This window comes from Carcharodon carcharias, chromosome 17, assembly GCF_017639515.1.
Source record: "Carcharodon carcharias isolate sCarCar2 chromosome 17, sCarCar2.pri, whole genome shotgun sequence".
Classification (NCBI taxonomy): domain Eukaryota; kingdom Metazoa; phylum Chordata; class Chondrichthyes; order Lamniformes; family Lamnidae; genus Carcharodon; species Carcharodon carcharias.
This window is the reverse complement of record NC_054483.1, coordinates 20,370,463-20,393,206: the sequence shown is the minus strand read 5'-3', so window position 1 is coordinate 20,393,206 and position 22,744 is coordinate 20,370,463. Positions and strand designations below refer to the sequence as shown.

At 43.4% G+C, this 22,744-nt stretch overlaps 1 protein-coding gene across 8 annotated transcripts in view; it reads right to left on the bottom strand.

Annotated features, from left to right (window-relative positions):
• The window catches only part of LOC121289998 (probable JmjC domain-containing histone demethylation protein 2C), a 62,682-nt gene that overhangs the window by 14,897 nt on the left and 25,041 nt on the right, over positions 1–22,744 (bottom strand). For 5 of the 8 annotated variants that reach the window (XM_041210107.1, XM_041210111.1, XM_041210112.1 and 2 more), the window contains 13 exons: positions 20,004–20,187; positions 18,679–18,896; positions 16,910–17,071; positions 14,910–15,005; positions 13,011–13,138; positions 12,294–12,477; positions 11,781–11,971; positions 10,152–10,397; positions 9,543–9,714; positions 7,459–7,549; positions 6,438–6,568; positions 5,742–5,861; positions 4,296–4,435 (listed from right to left, as the gene is read on the bottom strand). In XM_041210107.1, coding sequence (XP_041066041.1) covers positions 4,296–4,435; positions 5,742–5,861; positions 6,438–6,568; positions 7,459–7,549; positions 9,543–9,714; positions 10,152–10,397; positions 11,781–11,971; positions 12,294–12,477; positions 13,011–13,138; positions 14,910–15,005; positions 16,910–17,071; positions 18,679–18,896; positions 20,004–20,187 — 2,063 coding nt within the window. Of the gene's footprint in view, positions 1–4,295; positions 4,436–5,741; positions 5,862–6,437; positions 6,569–7,458; positions 7,550–9,542; positions 9,715–10,151; positions 10,398–11,780; positions 11,972–12,293; positions 12,478–13,010; positions 13,139–14,909; positions 15,006–16,909; positions 17,072–18,678; positions 18,897–20,003; positions 20,188–22,744 lie in introns of those variants that run through there. The other 3 variants (XM_041210110.1, XR_005945692.1, XR_005945690.1) reach the window with 3 other exon arrangements.

Below are 22,744 nucleotides of genomic sequence, written 5' to 3'. Positions count from 1 at the left end.
GGAAATGGGATGGGAGCAAATGCCAGAAAGAAAGAAACTTGCAGGGCTATGGGGTACAAGTGGAGGTGGGGCAGGAGTGGAATTGCCTGGATTGTTCTGCCACCAGCCAGCAGGGACCAATGGGCCAACTGGCCATTTTCTGTGCTGTAAATTACTGATGTTTTTAAGCAAGCAAACAATGAGCTGTACTATGCTCTGCCATCTCACAGAAGACTTCTGAATTTAAATAGAGCAGCCTGCTTTTGCTGCAGGTTTTTAGCCAGTCTGTCCTCATGTGGTCAGCAGCAGAATTACAGTGTTTTTTTTTGCTGAATCTGAGTCACAGCTGTGTGAAAATGAATGATAACACCAGGTAATTACTCCAAGCTAATGAGAATCAGCATGATTGCCCCCCTAGTCAACATCAGAGAGAGAAATATCAAGCCCATGGACAATGTGTGTCCTTTAACTAAAAATATTGTGTAGGCACCTGCCAGTTGCATTTGGAAAGATGGGAAGCTTTCAGCTGTTCCATGTGCAAGCCAAGCAGGCAGAGTCTGCCACTGCTATGATCTGAAGACTGTGAAAAATGTGAGTGAGTGCAAGTGTCCTGCTGATGAGGCACGACTGTGTTTCACTCACTCATGATGTCAGTGCACAAAGACTGAGTTGAAATTTGAAACAGATGTATCTCTACCGGAATAATTCCAGTTGTTTAGCTATCAATTTAATTGTAATAATTTATAATCAAATTCATTTCCAATTATAATTAATTAAAAAGTACATATTGTTCTTTGTGACAAGCAAAGATATGAACCATCATCTCTGCAAGAAAGATGTTCTGAGCATTTTTGTAAATGTTTTACTCATTTAACCACTGGCTCTGGAATAAGTCTGAGTATCTCCAAGTCTATTCATCTTGTGATGAAACAATTGTACGCAAATGTTCAGTTTAAGTTCCAAAAAAATTATTAGTGTGAAAGCTTTGGTGGTAACATGTTAGAGCCATGGCCCTTAAGGAAAGGCAGGCTGAGTTCAAATCCCACATCTGCTGTGAAATGGGATTTTTAAAATGTTTTTTGTGGAGATGTGAATTCAAGTAAAACCCAGCAGTCTCTGGTGGCACTCCCTTGAGTTTGCACTTGATCTTACTCCGCACTGAATTCACTGATCCTCACCATTAAATTATTTAATCTAACCTCTCCTAGCTGAGCCTATGTCTAGGGCCCTCACTGGGACTTGAACCCAGCATTTTTCAGGTCATATCTGAACTCTCTAACTGCATAGCCACCAGACACATGCTTGAAAGGAATACTTTTGGCAACTACTTATATGCTAGAATTTTCTTGTCAAGTTAAGAACTGAGTAACCTTCTGCCACACATAGTGAATTTTATCTTCAAGTCAAAATGTCACTTCTGCATACAAACAAGAGTAAGATCTGTCACTAGCCTTGGTTCCCCAGCACCATCAAGCACAGACACAATGCTTAGTTTTAAAAATTTGTTTTTCTGAACCCCAAGTCTCTGTGTCATTTATTGTTTATCCATCCCATGCACATGCCCTCTTTCAGCCTCCTGGAAGATAATCTCACATTTCTAAATATTAAACTTTTCTGCCAGCTCCGACAGCACAATCTCTTCGAAAAGATGTGCAGTTATCTTGGGGTCAGGTCGTTCAACAGCAACTTCCAAACCCACAACACCTACCACCAAGAAGGACAAGGGCAGCAGGTAGATGGGAACTCCACCACCTGGAAATTCCCTTCCCAGCCACTCTCCATTGTGACTTGGAAATATATCGCCGCTCCTTCACTGTCGCTGAGTCAAAATCCTGGAGCTCCCTCCCAAAACAGCACTGTGTGTGTACCTACACCACATGGACTGCAGCGGTTCAAGAAGGCAGCTCACCACCTTCTTAAGGGTAGGTAGGGAAGGGCAATAAATGCTGGCCTAACCCGTGACGCCCAATATATTTTACAGTTAGAATACATTTTAAAAAGCTCTGCTCCCAGTCCCTCCCTCACCACCTACTTTTGATAGGAGAACATTGTACCTTTTAGTATTTGTGAATCAAAATCAACAGAGAAAATACAAAAGTTCCAAACCTATTGCTGGTAATCATAATTTGTTAGAAATAAGTCTATCCTCTCACAAAAAATTATCCTTTTTAATTTATGAAAACATAAAAAGACTGTCATCATGTTTAAGCAAGCAACTGCACAAAAGCAGCACCAGTGAGAGCTTTCAACAACACCTCAGTCACCTTTACATTCTCTTATCACTACTGACTGATATGGGCTTCAGGTGAGATGTGTGGTTTGTTTAGTATTGAGGCATTACAAAATATTACCTGCTGCAATGGAAACATCATGATGGGTGATGGATTGGACTTGTCTGCCTGAGCAAAGGTGAGTGTTGGAGAAAATAATTGCTAGAGCAGTATTATTGAGGACAGCACCAAGACTGGCTACATGGATCTTGATCCAGTTCTACACATTTCTAATGGAATCATGAGTCTGATAAATGACCTTCCTCTATTACATATTGTTCAAGATTGAAGGCTTTGTCTGGTGAAGTCTTAATACTCAAGCTATCTTAAACAGGATACCATTTCTCACACTGGCTACCATTCTGAACTCTGCTGAGATCAGGTCCTGGCCTGGAATTTCAGGTACCATGAAATGCATTCAATATACTACTGACTTGTTGCTTCATAAGACCTCGGGGAAACTTTCATTTCTTTCGTTTGGATTGGATTTATACGCAGTGAAGATATTTCAAAATCCACTGCACTGTCAACCAATAACTTGATTATCTGGTCTATAGGTCAAAAGATCAGGTTCCTATTCTAATCTGATGGACATTTCTATGAGGTACTCCTGCTGATAGGTATAGGGTTAGAAAACTATTTCTGGCTAGCTTTTTCTCATACTTTAATTTCTCCCTCATTTCTTCATTTTTACCATTCTTTGCTGGATTTTATATTCTGTCCAACCCTCTGACCTGCTATTAATCTACATGCAATTGTCTGTTTTTTTCAATTTGATACAATACTTAACTTCCCTTAACTACGAATGGTGTATCCTTCTCTGAGAGTCCATCTTTGCAGAGCATTATGAAATATCTCCTTAAATGTCTGCCACTGTATCTCTACTGACCTATCCCCTTAACCTATTTTCCTAGTTCACTTTAGCCAGCTCTATCTTCACACCCTTGTAATTTCCTTTATTTATGTTTAAAACACGAATCTTCGACCCCACTCTACCTCAAACTGAATGAGCATCCGCAGTTTTTTTGTTTTTATCTCTGTGCAAAATTCAATTATGTTATGATCGCTGCCACCTGGAGGCTCCTTTACAATGAGGTCATTAATTAATCCAATCTTATTGCACATTACCAGGTCAAGAAAAGCCTGCTCTCTGGCTTGCTCTTGCATGTGCTGCTCTAAGAAATTGTCCTGAAAACAGTCTATGAACTCACCTTCCAGGCTACCACTGTCAATCTGATTCATCCAGTCTATATGTAGATTAAAATCACTCATGATTATTGTTGTGTCTTTCTTACGAGACCCCATTATTTCTGTTCTGCAGTGCAGTTACTGTAAGGGGGCTTATAAACTACCCCCACTACTGACTTCCGAACTTGACTGTTTCTCATCTTTACCCAAACTGATTCTACATTTAGAACTTCAAAAGTAAGGTGATCTCTCACTATTGTCAAGTTCAACTCTGTGCACAGATTGGAGAAACTGATCTCGTTACAGAGGACAAGGTTGAGAGATTTGAGATAAATTTTCAAAATCAAAAGGGGTCTGGACAGAAAAAGTGGGGAGAAACTTTCCATTGGGGGATGGATTGAGAACCAAAGGGCTCCACTTTAATGTGATGGGGAAAGAAGCAATGGTGTGACGAAGCAAAAACACAGAGTGTGGTTAGGAAATGCAATGCTCTGTCTCATAGCAATGGAGGCAGTTCAATTGAGGCCTTCTCAAGATAATTGCATAATTATCTCGAGATAATTATTTCAAAGAAAAACATAAAACATTTGCGGGGTTCTGGCCAAAGAACAAGGGGGAGGGGGACTCAGTAAGTCACTCTTGCGCAGAGCTGGCATAGACAGTACAGGCCAAATGGCCTAACTTGTGTTAGAAGCACCAGATGGTTTCATGATACATCAATTGGTCCTCATCAGGGCAGACTCATGGCAGCCAAGTGTTCATTGTGGAATCACAACTGACTTTCAATATCCACCCTGACCTGCAGTATCTCTAAGTTAATCAAGAATTCACATAGGAGTGCTCAAAATCCAAACTTACCTTCTGCAAAAACTTCCTTATCCTGTCTGTGTCCTGGCTGCTGTAAATATGCCAGAGGGCCCCAGGCCTCTCACTCGAGTCTTTCAGTCTCCTCATTGCTGCATCGTCCACGATATCTCCCTCCATTCCAGCGAGAATCACTGCACAAAATACATGGCACCTTTACCGACAGCAGGTCACACAAGAGCTGCCTTCCAAGCTTATTTTGATCTATTGCTTCTCAACAAGTACTCTTTGTCAACCTATACCTATCTGCCCAAACTTCTGCTCGTCAGTTTTGGTCATGATCAAACACGTATTGAGAAACTTGACTAACCATTACACCGTTGCCAACAGCATTTTTTTCTCCATGCCAAATGCACATTACCACTACCAATCCCAACTTCTCACTGCCCAGTGCAGAAAGTAGGAATTTCCTCTGAGCTCACCCTGTTCTCCTGTTGTCAGTGCACTAGAAACTCAGCTTCCTTGCTCTATTATCACTTCTGTGTCATAGACTTCTCTACTCCATCAACACAACTCCCCACCCCTAATATCTCGAACTGTGGATTCATTATGATCCCTTCAAACCCCATCACGACCCCACACACCCGCCCCGCAACCTCCACCCTGCTGACCTCCAGTCAATAGGGAATAGCTTCAATAACGCAGTGGACTGTAGCTGCATATTTTGCCTCTCTGCCACTATGGCCATCCCCTGAGCAACACCGAGGGGAACGATAATCCAGCTGACATACCTCAGTTTTAGTAACTGCTAACTACACCTGGGTGATGGCCCCATTCTGCTCAAACTAATCAGAGATAGCCCTGTGGCATAAAAATTGGAACAGCGCTAATCCTGAGCTAGAGTAGGAGGCATTTGCAGAGACCAGGATTACCCACTGATGCCTCTCAAAAACTGTATCAAGCAGGAAGGCTTCCTGTGGTTAACCATTGCTTCTAGTTTTACAATCTTAGCTCAGGCTGAATTCCTTAGCACTCTGCATTGATTTGCAATATCCTTCACTGAGTATCTGCCTTCCTCTAAGTGTGGGAGAACAGGCTTGGATCCTCCTTGCAGTGCCATAACCAGCTGAGATTCCCTGGACATTCCCATGCACACAAAACATGCAAGATAAAGCAGGGCAGCCATGGCAACAGTCAACACAGTGACCATAAGAAATAATTTGCTGTAGAGCACTTGTGTATTTCCTGAGGTTGTGAAAGGCTTTGTAGAAATGCAAACCATATTTGGCATGGGTTTTCTCAGTTGTGATGAGAACATCACTTTTCTTAATATTTTGAGTCAGATCCATGACGTTCAACCTGCCAAAAACATGGATCCACTTCACATGACTCTGTGCCATCAAAAGACATGCTTCAGGGAATTCCCAACCCTTCATACTCCACACAGAGGTTCACACAAGTAACACGCACAGAAAAAGAGAAAGAGAGCTTTGAATGAACCTTTTTCGAGCGCATCCCGGTCTTCCTGCAGCGGCTCTGCATGGACCAGGACATGAATGGTGTCCGTCAGTTCCAGACGCAAGCTGGTGCTTCCTGCATTGCCATCATCCAGCCTGAGCCCTATGAAAGCAAGGCACTTTCCAATCAGAAAAATTACGAACAACAATGCAGTCCGAAACACAAATGCATTTCATTTTCAGTTCCACGATCAAGAAACAGGCATACTATTTCCCCTGATTATCAAACATTCAGGGCTCCAGGATCTCTCCTCCTGCTCTATACTATGTTTGCATGACATGAAACCAGGAATTTGTCTAGCCTTAAGCTGAGGAACAGCCAAGGGAAATCAGCACCAGTTAACCTTGGCTCCCAGTTTATAAACAGGGTATGATCCTTTACAAGGTGAGATTAAGCAGCTGAGATTCTCTGTGTACACACATCTACATTTAAGCCATGCCAACAGTCAATGAGACATGCACAACATTAGGTTGAGGGGGTGGAACAGAATTGAGGTCTAATACCCGTAGAATGTCCACCCCTCCCAAATGGTGGTCAGTGGGCAGCAACAGGCAATGACATGTCAAATAAAGCTTCTGCCATTCATATCTAAGTAGCAACAAACAGACGTTGTGGGACTGAAGCAAGGTGAGGGAAAAGGCATTGGAAAACTCTTGATAATCACAAGACATTGCTGACCGTATACACTGCACACCCTCAGTTCCAGCTGGGACTTCGCTGTCTCTTCTGGAAATCGGGATACAAGGTTCAGTTTTCCATCATTCCTGGTGTATTCTGGTAATGGCAAGTGTCTGTGAAGCTCATCAAACCTGCAATCAAACAGTGTCACAAATTCATCTCATGTCTCACGAGACCACTAAGACCAAAGTCATGGGGGCAGAGCTTCAGAGGTTCCAATATCTGAGCTTCAATAAAAACATAAGCTCATTTGTGTCACAATAGGGGGAAGAAAGTGGAACATGGTCTGCAGCTGTCAGCAGGACTGTGAAATTTACCAGCTTTAAAACATTTCTACCTAAAGTGCAGACAAAGGCTGGGTGTGTAATGAGCCATCCTAAGCCACCATTACAAGGTTTTTATAACAGAATGAGGCCCTTTAGCCAGCATTTATGCTCCATATGACCTCCCTTCCACCCTTGTTCATACAACCCCGTCAATCTAGTATAAGGTCTGGCACAGATAGGGTTAACGTGGGACTGAGTACAGTCCCACACTGTGATGTAAGAGAACATATGACACACACCTAGAGGTCAGTGTTGGACAAAACTATGTGCAAAGCATGCATGTAGACAGCTGCTAGCTTGAACCCTTCACTATTGTATGTGCATTGTTCTTGTAGTTAATAATACATAGTTAACCTTGTTAAAACTATGAAGGATTCATTAAGACCGACCAAACGGTATCCAAAACCCTACAACAATCAACATCTTCTCTTGCTTTTCTCCTTCATGCGCGTGGACAGCTTCCTCTTAAATACATCTATACTATTTACTTCAACATTCTAACCACTGTCAGGGTAACGGCAGAAATTTCTTTTGAATTCCCTATGATATATGACCTTCTTATACTCAGGACTCTTTCCCTGCTCTACTGCATTGCAACAGATTATCACACCCTGTATTTACTGAACAACAAAACATGGCTTCATTCCCTCTAATGTTCGTAGAAGCAGCCACCATTTTAGGTGGTCCAGACTTACTGAGCAGGCATCCGTTCATTGAATTCCTTCTCTGAAGTGCAATAATCTAACCGCAAAATCTTTGTGCCTCTAGATTTGGGCCTGTGGCAGTCTGCAGGAAAAACAGATTGTCTTCATAAATCTGTGTCTGACAGCAGGAGAGTCTGCAACTCACTTCCTCACAGCACCAGTTTCCTTAGAGTTCATTGAATTCATTTCACAAGCAGAGAACATCAGGAGTGAATGAAATGCTGGAATCAAATCGAGGACTTCAGAGGGTTTATATTTCTGTACTTATACTAACAGAAATCCAGGAATAAAAACAGAAAATGCTGCAATTATTTAGCAGCTGTGACAGCATCCATGGAGAGAGAAACAGAGTTAATGTTTCAGGTTGATGGCCTTTTGTCAATGTTTCCAGCATTTTTTGTTTTCACTTAAGATTCCCAGCTTCTGTGAGTTACACACTGAAATCTAATGGGTGAGCTGAGACACTTCGAAAATAGAACAGTAATATACTCAGGTGAGCATTAAAACTTGTAAGGAGCAGTAAATAAGGAGTAAAACTAATGAATATACAGTTCAGGATAGCTTCAGTATATTGGCATTGATCAAGTAATTTATCATCATATGCCTTGTTACATTAGATGTGAACTCTTGTCCATAAGACCATAAGACATAGGAGCAGAACTTAGGCCATTCAGCCCATCGAGTCTGCTCTGCCATTCAATCATGGCTGATAAGTTTCTCAACCCCATTCTCCTGCCTTCTCCCCGTAACCTTTGATCCCCTTACCAATCAAGAACCTATCTATCTCGGTCTTAAGTACACTCAATGACCTGGCCTCCACAGCCTTCTGTGGCAATGAATTCCATAGATTCACCACTCTCTGGCTAAAGAAGTTTCTCCTCAGCTCTGTTCTAAAAGGTCTTCCCTTTACTCTGAGGCTGTGCCCTCAGGTCCTAGTCTCTCCTACTAATGGAAACATCTTCCCCACGTCCACTCTATCCAGGCCTTTCAGTATTCTGTAAGTTTCAATCAGATCCCCCCTCATCCTTATAATCTCCATCGAGTATAGACCCAGAGTCCTCCAACGTTCCTCATATGTTAAGCCTTTCATTCCTGTGATCATTCTCGTGAACCTCCTACGGACACTTTCCTTCCTGAGATAGGGGGCCCAAAATTTATCACAATATTCTAAATGTGGTCTGACCAGAGCCTTATAAAGCCTCAGCAGCACATCGCTGCTTTTATATTCTAGTCCTCTCGAAATAAATGCCAACATTGCATTTGCCTTCCTAACTACTGACTCATCCTGCTTGTTAACCTTAAAAGAATCCTGGACTAGAACTCCCAAGTCCCTTTGCACTCCAGATTTCTGAATTCTCTCCCCATTTAGAACATAGTCTATGCCTCTATTCTTCCTAACAAAGTGCATGACCTCACACTTCCCCATGTTGTATTCCATCTGCCAATTCTTTGCCCATTCTCCTAACCTGTCCAAATGCTTCTGCAGCCTCCCCGCTTTCTCAATACTACCTGTCCCTCCACCTATCTTTGTATCATCTGCAAACTTAGCCAGAATGCCCTCAGTTTCTTCATCTAGATCATTAATGTATAAAGTGAAAAGTTGTGGTCCCAACGTTGACCCTTGCGGAACTCCTCTAGTAACCGGCCACCATCCTGAGAAGGACCCCACTCTCTGCCTCCTGCCAGACAGCCAATCTTCTATCCATACCAGTATCTTGCCTCTAACACCATGGGCTCTCATCTTACTGAGCAGCCTCCTGTGCGGCATCTTGTAGATAACATCCATTGGCTCTCCTTTGTCTAACCTACTCGTTACCTCCTCAAAGAATTCTAACAGGTTTGTCAGGCATGACCTCCCCTTGATGAAACCATGCTGACTTTGCCCTATTTTACTATACATTTCCAAGGATTCTGAAATCTCATCCTTAATAATGGACTCTAAAATCTTACCAATGACCGAGGTCAGGCTAATCGGCCTGTAATTTCCTATCTTTCGCCTCACTCCCTTCTTAAACAGGGGGGTTACATTAGCGATTTTCCAGTCCTCTGGGACACTCCAGTACTGAGGCACTTACCAGAGTTGGTTTTGAATCCTTGCCAGAATTCCTTGCTCCTTGCCCTGGTCAGGACAGACTGGTCCCTGCAGTTAACCAAGCTGACACTCTGTTCTCCCAGCTTCTCCTTCAAGCATTCAGGTGTCCAGGAATTACTGTCAGTTGCTGTCAAGACCCCTGATACTATCACAGGCTTCACAGGAAAACACAGAAGAAACAACAAGAGATTCATCAATTCATCAATGGGGACAGTGTGAAGGGAACATTATATGTATCAAACCTGTGTTATACCACCCTGACAGTGTTTGACAGGACAGTATCTGCTGTAGCAGTGGCTGATATTATACTACAGAGGGAAATTAATGTTAATTCATTCTGAAACCAGTTGGTGAAGTAAGAAACCAGACTTCAATCTTTTACTTCATACTAGATTTATTACAGAATGCAACATTACGTATTTCTGCCTCCTCCTTAACCAACACCCCGTGTCCCAGAAGCCTCTCTTCAAGTATTCAAGGTACTTCAATCAATCAAAACCCTCCACCTGTATTATCCTTAACCTTCATAATACAATGAACATACCATTAACAATTTAATATCCTTTAGAAATTTCATAAGATCATGACTCACCAGGCCCTTTATCCAGTATTCCTGGAACAGCTTCCAGTTCTTCTTATTATTGGGGCTCTGAAACCAGGGACAAATCCCTTTGGAAAGCCATGAATGAGGACTCTTAGCATCCTCCTCTTGGGTCTGCTTTGGAACAGCACCTTCCTTGCTCTGCCTTGGTGATTTGGTGATTGGGATTTTCTGCTCCACCACCGACGCAATTATGTCATCCAGAATGTTTGGCATGCTCTGCTTTGCCATATTGCACTGCCAATCCCCAGAAAACAGTTCATTAGACAGTGACATATTGAACAGCTACAAGTTATGGAATAACATACTAGGAAAGTTCAGCAGACTTTGCGAGACAGGCACAGGTTAGACATGGATACTGGAGTTCAGATTCTCCAGGCACTGGCTTTAGCAAGGGAGGCTAATCAAGTGCAAGGCCAGATTGCAGTAAAGATGAAACTAATTTAAATGTACGCCTTCCACATCCTCAGGAGACCTGGAAACTCCAAAATATTTTGGAATAACGGTCATGATTGGCATTATTATGCAGAGCAATTCAGCAGCCAATTTGCACACAGCAAGGTTCCATGAACGGCTATGAAATGAATAATTGGTTCATCTGTTTGGGTTGGAAGGAGTACACTGAGAATAGGAAGATAATCTTTCAGAAATTTTTGTAAGGTTTTTGTCAAGATTGAAGAGGCACAAGGCTAAGAAGCAAGGAGCAGAAATGAAGGCGAAGGAGATGCAGAATTCAAGAATGAGTCACCCAGCAAGCATAAGTGCAGCCCAGTGTTAGTATAGCTATTGGAATATAGGAGGTATTGGATTAGCACAGCTGGCCTATTTACCATTCCACACTACCATCCTCAGAAGTTAACTTTCCTGGTGGGACATGGAGTGAAATTTCAGCCTGCAGCTCACCACTACTGTCGCTGGATGTGCAAACCCCAAGCTACATGATTGCTGCAGAACGGCATTAGTTAGGACAGTTCTGCATCTGGCTGTCTGCCACACAAACAGCTCTTTGTGACCATTGCCTGCTGTGAGCAACAGTGCTTGTTGGTGTCTGCAGCCCATCAGGCAATGATGCCGCTTGATCATCCCACTGTGTCTTCCTTCAGGTTGTCAATGATGCTGTCTAATATACTCCAATACTGCTGCTTGCACAGCAGCATCCAATAGCACCAGTTGTCAAGCAGCATGCTATTTTAGCTGCCTTTCAGAGTGGGAACCTTCTCCTTCAAAATCAGGCTGCTCAAGTGAGCTGTGGCTTCTTCAAGAGGCAGATGTAATGGATGCACAGAAGAACTCATCTGCAACCTGATATAAATGACAACCTTCAGTTGGTCTTCCACTTGTTGCACTGCGCCAGACATGGCAGTTCCCACTGGTACAGTCATGATGGGAGGGTAAAGGGAACAAGCCACAAGTGCTCATGTCTTGATGAATGCATTGCGTGTTGACTCAGACCCACCCCCCCACCACAGCTAATTGACATCTAATGGAGTTCAACACCATGCCTTTGTGCCCTGGCAGGTTCCTGATCACCACACAACTATACTTTGACTTCTTTACTCCTATTCCACATTTGCCGAACCTGCTGAGACCTCTCAATCCTTTGCCTACACCAAGACTTACATTGCTTAATGTTGTGTAGACCGGGGCAAATGCAATGCCAGCATCTGTGGATCCCAGGCGCAGTTTCCCCGCTGTAGTGGTGAGCAGATCACACAAGGTTGAGGATTGCTCTGTTGACCTTGCTCTCTGGTCAGTCAGGCTGCTGCTCACTGATGCATTTCTGTACCTGCGATATGGCGCCTCTTCTACTTCTGTGTGATTACCATGGAGACAATCAATTTCACAGCATTTTCAGCATTCATCAGCAAAATCACATTCTCAGTATCACTCTGCACTGTCCCATCAAACACTCCCAGGGCAGATACAAACTCAGGTTAGGTACAGGGTAAAGATCCTGCTACACTGTCCCATTTAACACTCCTAGGGCAGGTACAATACAGGTTTGAATTTCAATTGCAGAGAGTAAAAGCATGCGATTGCTTGAGTGTGGAGATAATGCCCATTGTGGATTGTAATCCACTGTCCCCTAGTAAATCCTCCCTGCTGGAAGTGTGCTTTCATATAGTTACCTACCATTTGCTTCCTGTTTGGCTTTCTGTGAAGCTAATTCTGCCAGCCAGTGCAGTGGTGATTGGGAGCTGGAGCTGACGTGGTTGCTGCTTGACTCTTGGCTGAGTTCTGCTGTAGACGTGGATTTGGCAGACTCCTCTCTAGCAGTCAGGGAATGAGTCAGTTCCACATTGCTTTTAGCCTGTGACTGAAAGTCAGGACCATGGGAGAAACTGTTAGTGCTTTACAGGTCTGTGAAATGAACAGTCAGGAAACAACAATCCCCAGTAATAACTTACCAAAAAATCATCACCATTTAACACTGTTGCACCATTATTTACTTGAAGGGACACCTCCCACTTCCTTCCCCCTCCTCTCCTGAAGGACTTGTGAACCCTTGCAAACCGGCATGAATACTATTCTTCACCCTTCAGCTCAGACAACAAGCGTTGCAAAGCTGTCTGACCGTGGTGGGCCTGCAAGCCAGCCCCCCATCCCTAACCTGGCACCAGTACAAATGTTCAATACAAGTCAGGAAGTAAGAATACTGTGGGAAGCTTACAGTCCATTGTGCTTGTGCTGGATCTTCATGAAGAGCTGAGGGAGTAACCAACCCAAGATTTTGCCTCCTTGGTGTTGCGGTCAGCTCATTTTTCAGCGGGAGCGGGAGATGGATTAGTCAGATAATTGCAAGCTCACATGAGCAGGAATAAATAGTCTATGTTTGAGATAAGTCATTACCTTGGGACTGTTGCTCATGCCAGATGCTTTTTTTGGGCACTTCATATCTCCATCAACGCAAGTGCAGTTTGACTTGATGCCCAGTCTCTTCTTGCTGCTGTGCATCTTTTCACACAGGCTCATCAAGGCTGTGAAAGTAACCCAAGTAAATGGAGAGTGAGTGAAGGCATTTGCCCCTTCTCCCATTCCCAAAGCGCTGGTTCTTCCTGCGGTATGAATCCATAAAGCGGAGCACTGTCTAATACTGCACTCAGTCATCCTTCTCCATGTGTCAACTTTGACTCCAAGGGGGTGAGTTTTCACTGGGTGGGGGTTGGGGGGGGGGGGGTGGTGGTTCATGACCCCACCTACAACCTTCAGACAAATACTGCAAAACCTTTACCCGTGAACAAGAACACGTCTTCTGGCAAGCTAATAGCTGACAAGTGGGAAAGCAGGGTGAAAATAGGGGCCTGATCCAGCCCTCATCCCACTCTTCAAGAGGACCCAGCTCCATCCTTCTTCTTGTGTCCACTGCCTGCAGACACCGAGGGGCCCCTGCACTTAACAGTCTGGCACTACTTGACTTATTTGCTTGCTAGCTCTGTGAACATGCTTCCCTGAACTACTGCTTGGTTTGATGAAGAGTCATCATGCTGCCCACACAAACATGTGGCAGAAATACAGCAGGCTGTGGAGAAATTACTCGGGACATACACACACACACACCAGTCAGCTGAAGTCACATTCAACAACAACTTACTTTTGTATCATACCTTCAATCTCGTAAAATCTCCTAAGACATCTGAGCAGCATTATCAAATACTATTTGACTCCCAGCTATGTAAGCACCTAAGAAGCACATTTTAATGTTTTTAAAGAAGGAGAGAAGGGCAGAGGGGTTTTGAGAGAGAATTCCAAATGCTTGAGATGTCAGCAACTGAAGGCAAGGCTGCCAATGGTGCAGCAATTACAGTCAGGGGTGTGTAACTGCGCAGATTTGGACAAGTACAGCTATGTTCCCCTCCAAGCCACTCACCATCCTGACTTAGAAATATACCGCCATCCCTTCACTGTCATTGGGTCAAAATCCTGGAACTTCCTCCCAAAAGCACTGTGGGTGTACCTACACCACATGGACTGCAGAGTTTCAAGAAGGCAGCTCACCACCACCTTCTCATGGGCAATTAGGGATGGGCAATAAATGCTAGCTGAACCAGTGATTCATCCCATGAATGAATTAAAAAAATATTGAAGGGTTGTAGGGTTGGAGGGATTTACAAACAAGAATGCTAATTTTATAATCAAGGCATTGCTTAACTGCAGTCAATATTGGAAATATATCACAAACATGATGGGCCAATGGCATGTGGTGCAAGCTTAGATATGGGCAACACAGTTCTGGATTAACGTTGGTTTATACACAACTTTGAACTGGGGCATGGCCAGGGATCTGCTGATGCAGACTCACTTAATGCCAACTCCAGCAACTCATCCATCCCACCTCAACCACAAGAGTGACCAAGCCACTAAACATGAATGGAAACCAACTTGTCAGGCACAATGACTAGATTCGGATGTCTCACAGTCTGCAGATTCAGCTAAACGAAGAACAAACGTGCTACCTCACGCCAGACCCACACTCCTCCCAGTGTAAGCCCAGTGATGGCAAGAAGCACTGAACTTCCAGTCCCACAAATGCCACACATTCAAAAACACCCCATGGCTTCAGAAACATGACCACATTTTCTTCTCATTCCACGACCAACAAAAACGCCACTATCAGTGAGTGTGACGCGACCTGTAAAGAAGGACACAAGCTAGGACCATCAAGGCAGCATGCAGCAATTTCAAGCAAACTTAAATTCCATTGTTGACTTGGGAATTTGTATCAGCAAAAGTGCTCTGGGAAGCTCTTACCAGAATTGGGAACTAGCTGTGTCGGACGCAAGCTTTTTATGTCGTGATTTTGTCCCTTAACACATTTAAGCCAGGCTGCCACATCCTCTCCTCGTTCTGAATGGAAATATTAATGCCATCAGAGTTTGCCAATGAAATTTACATTCTGTAACCTCATGTATAAGAGAGCAACATTTGTCTAGTGACAGTCATGCATTCTATCCCTTTAAAAACCTGTTCATTTTTAACTGATTCATCAGCACCTCACAGATTTAACTTTTGCCAACTACTTAAAATAAATATTACAATGTACCTGCCTTGTAAATACTGTGGCTACAAAAACAGGTCAAAGATTAGGAATCCTGCACTGAGCAATGTGCCAGCCATGTAAACACCGTGACTACAAAAACAGGTCAAAAGTCAGGAATCCTGCACTGAGCAGCTCACCCCCTGACTCCCAAAAGTCTGTTCACCATCAGATACATGGCAGAAGTGCGACTGAGTACCCATACTGGCCTGGTTGAGTGTGGCTCCACCGACACAAGAAGCTCAACACAATCCATGACAAAGGGACTTGGTGGATCGGAAACCCCATCCGACATCTTCAACATTCATCTGTTCGCACTGGCACGCAGTGCAAGATGCACTGTGGCAGATTTCCAGCCAGGTCAAAACAGCCCAGTTGATTAGAATTCCAACCACCGCCTTCAACATTTACTCCCCCATCACTGACACACAGTGACAGCAGTGTATGCACAGCAGGAACTCACCAAGACTCCTTAGACAGCACCTTCCAAACCCGCAACCTCTATCACCAGGAATGACAAGGGCTGCAGGTGCATTGGAACAGCACCACCTGCAAGCTCCCCTCCAACTCACACACTAGCCTTACTTGGAACTATATTGCTGTTCCTTCACTGTCGCTGAAACTCCCAAAATCCTGGAATTCCCTCCCCAACAGCATTGAGAGTGTCCCTACACAAGATGGACAGCAACAGTTCGAGGCTGTTGACCACCACAGGGGCAATTAGGGATGGGCAATAAATTTGGCCTTGCTCACATCCCATGAATGAATAAAAATCTCATCACCCACTCCCTCCACTGTGGCCAAACATTTCAAACCAAACAAAATGCAAGTTTAATTCTAATTCCTGCAAGTAAGATGTTCAAAGTCTTGTGATTACAGATCACAGTCTTGATGTGGATTCCATACAGTTACAAAATATGAACAATGGGGCTCAATTCAAGTGAATGACTGGATTTTAAGATTTTTGCATGTTTTAAAAGTGGAGGCAATCCTGTTTTGACTTTAAGCATGAGACACAGACCTGCCCTATTTTGTTTATCATCCTCACAAGTACCAGGTGCCACATTTAAAAGTAATGTCACAAAAATGAATACATTTTTTGCCATATTCGACTCGAAACGTTAACGCTATTGCTCTCCATAGATGTTGCCAGATCTCTTTAATGTTTCCAGCACTTTTTATTTCAAATTTCCAACATCTGCTGTATTATGCTTTTGCTTGGGGGTTTTCTTTGGCATTTTGGTTTACTGGCTGAGCCTTCAAATCAATTCAATAAAGTTTGGGGCAAAATTCACCAGCTTTGTGTCTACTGGTAGCAGAATGGGGAAAGCAGGATTTCCAGGTGCCAGATGCCATGCGCACCCACGTCAGACCACAATTCCAGTTAAGAGCCACTAGAAGGTTTGGGATGGGCAACCGTCCAGATCTGACAGCAGGATGGGACAGTCTCCACTCATCCAGGGGTACATGGGGGCTCTCCAAGAGTGACCACCTCGATTCTGCCAATGATTTGGTGCCTGAAAAGACTCTCGGGAAAAAGTGTATCAGCCGAGGTTTCACGCTCATGTCTCTGGAGAAGGACTTGAACCCCAATCTTCTGACTCTGAGGTGAGTGTGCTGCACACTGAGCTACAGCTTTGTTGCTGGTACACGTGCACACACGTGCACTCACAATCACACATTTACATACATGTGAACACACATGCTGTCTCACCTTTTTCGTTCCTCACGCTTTTTTTATGCTTCAGGTCAAAACAGTCCATACAAACGAAGAAACCACACCTCGGGCAGATCCAGTGAAGGTTAAACACTACAGAGTGACAGCTGTCACAGGTTTCTTCCTTCTCTCCAAATGCAGCTTTACAGGCAATGGCCCCTGTGGAACAACAGTTGGTAATTGCATTGCCTGAACCACACTAAAGACTTGATTTCATACACTATCTGCAGCATGGCAGGTCCTGAATTTAACCTCAGAAACCTGGAGGGAAATCCTGGCATTGCAACTCCTGATTGCTGGCCAGCCAGTCTGGCGAGGAAAGGCTTTATGTGACAACATTGGGTGAGGCTTACAATGAGCTTGCTGCCACTCACAGACTATACTCATGGACGCAGAGTGAGCAGTTGGATGATTTACGGGAAGCTTGCAGTGGAACTGAATACCAGAAGTGACAGTGCCTTGAGGAAGAGGGGCAGGACAAAATATGACAGGAGTAAAAACCACAAAGCACTGAAGGCCCTGAGAGCTCTCCCCCACCATGTATACGGTTCACTGATTTGATTGGCACATCCACAAAAATAGGCTTGTCAGCAAGCTTGAAGCCGTGGAATAAAAAGGGAAAATAAAATGGCAGTATGGATATGAAGTTGGCTAAGTGACAGCAAACAGTCCTGATGTATGGTTGTCATTCAGACTGGAGGAAGGTATTCAATGGGGTTCCCGGGGATCAGTACTTGGACAGCTGCTTTTCTTGATTGATATTAATGGCCTAGGCTTGGGTGTGGGGGGCAGATGACACATGACTTGTTAGTAATGTGAACCGTAAAGCGATAGTGATAGAATTCTTGAGGTCACATGTTGGTGGAATTGGCAGACATGTAGCAGATAAAATTTAATGTTAGGAAGAACGAAGAGAGGCAACAAAAAAATAAAGGATACAATTCTAAAGGGGGTACACAAAAACAGAGGGGCATGGGCATACCTGCACAAATTATTGAAGGCTTCAGGGTAAGTTGAGAGAGCAGTTAAAAAGGCATACAGGATCCTGGTCTTTATAAATAGGAGTATAGATTACAAATGCAATCAGGTTATGATGAGCCTTCACAAAACACTGGTTTGGCCTCAAGTGGAATATAGTGCCTAATGCTGGACATCATATATTTGGAAGGATGTGCTGACTTTAGAGAGGGTGCAGAAAAGATTTATGAGAATGGTTCCGGGGATTAGGGATTGCAGTTACATGGATAGATTGAAGAAAGAGGTGTTGTTCTCCTTAGAGAACCAAAGATTGAGAAGATAGACATGTTGAAAATAATGAGGATTCAAGGCAGAGTGGATGGAGAGAAACTGTTCCCATTGGAAAAAGGGTCAAGAGCCATAGGACATCAATTGAACAACATTGACAAACTAACTAACATTTTTATGCTGTGAATGGTAAGGATTTGGAATGCACTGACTGAGAGTGTGGTGGAGCCAGATTCAATCAATGCCTTGACAAGAGAATTGGACCATGTTTTCAAAAGAAAAATTTAGTAGGGCTTTGGTGAAAGGGCAGGGGAGAAGGATGAGCTGAGTTCTTCTTGCAATGAGCTAGCATGACATGATGACCCAAATGGCCTCATTCTGTGTTTCATCATTCTGTGATTTCTAGGATCCCTCTACTATATATGACTCCTTTGAAGAGGAGAGATTTGGCTTAAGTTGCCACTCAGTGTAATCGTTCATAAAAGTCAGGAACTATTATTGTTCCTGACCCATACTCTTACCATCATAGCTTTCGCTGATCTGCTTGAGCAATCTTTGTTCGGCCAGCACAAGTTCACAAAATGGATCGCCGACATGTGTCAAGATGTAGGCTGAGGTTTCAGGGTCCAAGACAGTCCCTGTGGCATGGGCCACTGGCTCCAGTGGAGCTTCTTCATTGACCTGGTCTTCTGTGGAGAATCCTTCAACCTTCAGACCTCCATTCCTGCTGACGGACAACCTGACAAAGGAAACAAAGACAGAAAGAGAGACAGGTAAGAGGGGACAACTTCTTGGTTGCAAACAGTGAATATTTTTCCCTGAGGTTCTGGGCCAATGCTGGACAATTTCATTAGCAATCCATTCAAATCACATCCCAATATCCAGCACAGTGATATGCAGGGGGCTATTTCAGCACCAAATAACCAAACCTAAGTGTAAAAAAAAACACCAAAATTCCTCCAGTCAATAAATTTATCCAAGAAGTAAAAGAGTCTTGAACTAAACATGATGGAGCAGAAGTGGAAGGACCCAAATGGTTCACAATTGCTTCAACAAATTCTTTCAAATGATCATTGAGCAACAACCTGACTTTTTGCTTGTTAAGGCCTTGTCAAGGTTATTCATGATGAGCTTACAACAGCTACATGGTGAGCGATTCACTGCACCTTGGGTCTAGTCTTGATCAGTTGCATAGATGGGACCACGCTGTGCTGCAGCTGTGGCACAAATCAAGCAGCATCCGTGTTCAATGAGCTCCATTAACTGCCAAACCAGCAATACCTCATTTTTAAAGTCCTTATCCTTCTTTACAAATCCCTCCATGGCCTCTGCCCGCCCTATCTCTGGTAACATCCTCCAGCCTCAAATCTGCCCATGATCCCACCAAGATATCTGCACTGCTCTAATTCTGGCCTCATAGGCACAGACAATTTTCATCATCCACTATTGTTGTCCATCCTATTAATGCCAAGATCCTTACCACCGAAATTCCATTCCTAAACTTGTATATGCTCCTACAAATCCACGTTTTTGACCAAGCTTTTGGTGAAATTTTCAAATATCTCCTTACGTGGCTCAAGGTCAAATTTTGTTTGAAAATGGTCCTGTGAAGCACCTTGGGACATTTGGGGATATTTTACAATGTGAAAAGTGCCTTATAAATACAAGGTTGTGTTCAGTGGAAAATATTTGTGCAAGGTAGCATGAGCAGCATGGGCAATGGCAGATACATTGCTGTATAGCTGAGGAACAGAATGGGTGTAATGAGTAGCAATCATAATTGATAAAATTCTGACTGAAACTTATACAACTCTTTATGTACCTCATATTTCTTTGTGTGAAATACCTGCGGAGATGCATGAACCTGCAGGAAGAGTATAGTGGAGGGAAATCTTGTCCCTTTCTAGTGCGACTTGGCCAGCAATCACGGCAGCGAGGGATGTTGGTGAAAAGTTCAGTGCAGGGGACATCTTGGAGGAAGGAATCTCCTGCACTCTTGATAAGCATGGGCAATGGCACATCCGATTGATCTACATAACACATGAGAAAAGGCAGTAACAGCAATGTTGGCAATAGCAACATTTCTCACCATTCACAAATGAGTCCAGTTTCAAAAAAATCAAGGTCAATTTCCAGGTGGATTCTCCATAATATCAGTGGAAACATGGTTTCTCTACCATTTCTGTGGTTTCTGCACCAAGGTAAAGTTGGATGAATGAGGACAAACCCCTCACTCCCATGGAAATGCTCTCTTCTCCTCCCCCCAACCATTTGCTGTGATAAACACACTCACCCTCATGGTTTAACGGATTGAACTATCACTTGATGCAGCGTTAGCCACAAGGAGCAGAGAGATGCCCATGTCTCCATACCATGGACAGTCCGAATTCACGTCCACAGAACATGAAGCTAGATATGCCCTTGGCACCCCTGCACATCAGGTTGCCAACTCTCCAGGATTATCTTGGAGTCTTCAGCAATGAAAGATTCATCTCCAGATCACTTCTGCAAGCAATTTTGTGGGTTAGGAAAACCAGTCAAGTGTTTACTATGAAAAATGGCCGGTTTTCCATTTATTCTGAGAACTGTGATGTGTATATTTTTATATTTTTGTGTTTGTATATATATTCTGTGTAGGTAAGGGTAAGCTGTGCCTGTCTGTGTCAAGGGTTAATCAAAGGTCAGGTTGTTGGAGTCAGATTGTCTGTAGAATCTAAGGAATGAAAGACAAAAGGTGTCATCTTGCATTTTATAATAAGGCCTTATGGCGAGTGTTAACTTATACGAAAAAAGAATAGATCTGAAATTAGCACTGGGAATAAGTTTTGAAATTGATTTGTAGCTGTTGCATTTCAAAGAAGTCTCAAAGGTTAAAAAGAACATTTGCATTTTACAGGAGATTTGTGAGTAAACAGGGACAAGCGTTTTAAATTTTATTGACCCGATACAGAGGTAAAATAGGAATATGAACAGTTTTGATATTTGAGAACCTGAGTTTTCAAAGAGGTATTTAAAGACAATGGGGAACTAAGATGAAAGGGGTGATAAGGTGTTTATGAAAACGGGGTTCCAGCTGCCGTAGTTGCTGTGGGAGAAGTCCTACTGAAGGCCAACTCTGCTGTTTAGGAGTCTGCCTATTTGTCCTGAGAAACAGTTTGTTTTAAATCTCCCTTTGGAAAACTCACATTAACATGGATTTGTTCTGAAAAGTCGTGGATTATACTTCTGTTTAAAGTGAAAGCAGTTTCTCAGTTTGGGTACTATTTCCTGGCTTTTATGCTTAAGAATCTGTACGGGCTGTTGCCAGAAAGATAGTTTGATTGTATAACTTTGATAAAGCATTTTGGGGGTTATTTTGTAAGATTTCTTTATAACTGTGCATCTTTTATCTTGAACAAGAACAAAAATAGCTGGAAAAACTCAGCAGGCCTGACAGCATCTGCGGAGAGGAATACAGTTAATGTTTCGAGTCCGATGACTCTTCATCAGAACTAAGGAAATATAGAAATGAGGTGAAATATAAGCTGGAAGAGGGAGGTGGGACAGGTAGAGCTGGATAGAGGGCCAGTGATAGGTGGAGACAAAGAAGAGATTGCCAAAGATGTCATAGACAAAAGGACAAAGGGGTAGTGATATTATCTAAGGAATGTGCTAATGGTGACATTAAGGGTAGAAGGTAGGACAAGCAAGAGACAGATGGCTCTAGTGGGGGTGGGGTGGGGGGAAGGGGTCGAACTGGGCTAAAAGGTGGAGATAAAATGATAGATCGAAATAAATTTAAAAATAGGTGGGAAAAGAAAAATATGTTTTAAAAATTATAAATGATTGGAAAAAGGGAGACCAGAAAGGGGGTGGGGATCAAGGAGAAAGTTCATGATCTGAAATTTTTGAACTCAATATTCAGTCCGGAAGGCTGCAAAGTGCCTAGTCGGAAGATGATGTGTTGTTCCTCCAGTTTGCCTTGAGCTTCACTAGAACATTGCAGCAGGCCAAGGACAGACATGTGGGCATGAGAGTAGGGTGGAGTGTTGAAATGGCAAGCGACGGGGAGGTCCGGGTCATGCTTGTGGACAGACCGAAGGTGCTCCGCAAAGCAGTCACCCAGTCTGCGTTTGGTCTCTCCAATGTAGAGGAGACTGCATTGGGAGCAGCGAATGCAGTAGACTAAATTGAGGGAAATGCAAATGAAATGCCGCTTCACTTGAAAGGAATGTTTGGGCCCTTGGACGGTGAGGAGGGGGAACGAAAGGGGCAGGTGTTACATCTTCTGCGGTTGCATGGGAAGGTGGGAGGGGGTTGAGGTGTAGGGGATGATGGAGGAGTGGACCAGGGTGTCCCGGAGGGAATGAATTGTGTGTTCAGGGTTTTATTTTTTTGCCTTTTCTTTCAATAAGCATTTGAATTCTTCAGCTTTTAAAAGTTATCACTGAAGTCCTGTGCTTCTCTGTTCAGAAGCTTTCCCTCCTCGTTTACAAAAATAAATTATGATCAGCTGAGACAGATTTCAGCCTGAGACCTGGCTTGTTCAGTCTTAACTTTGGCTACAGTCGCTACAGAACCTCCATTTATTTAAATAGTATCAGAGAT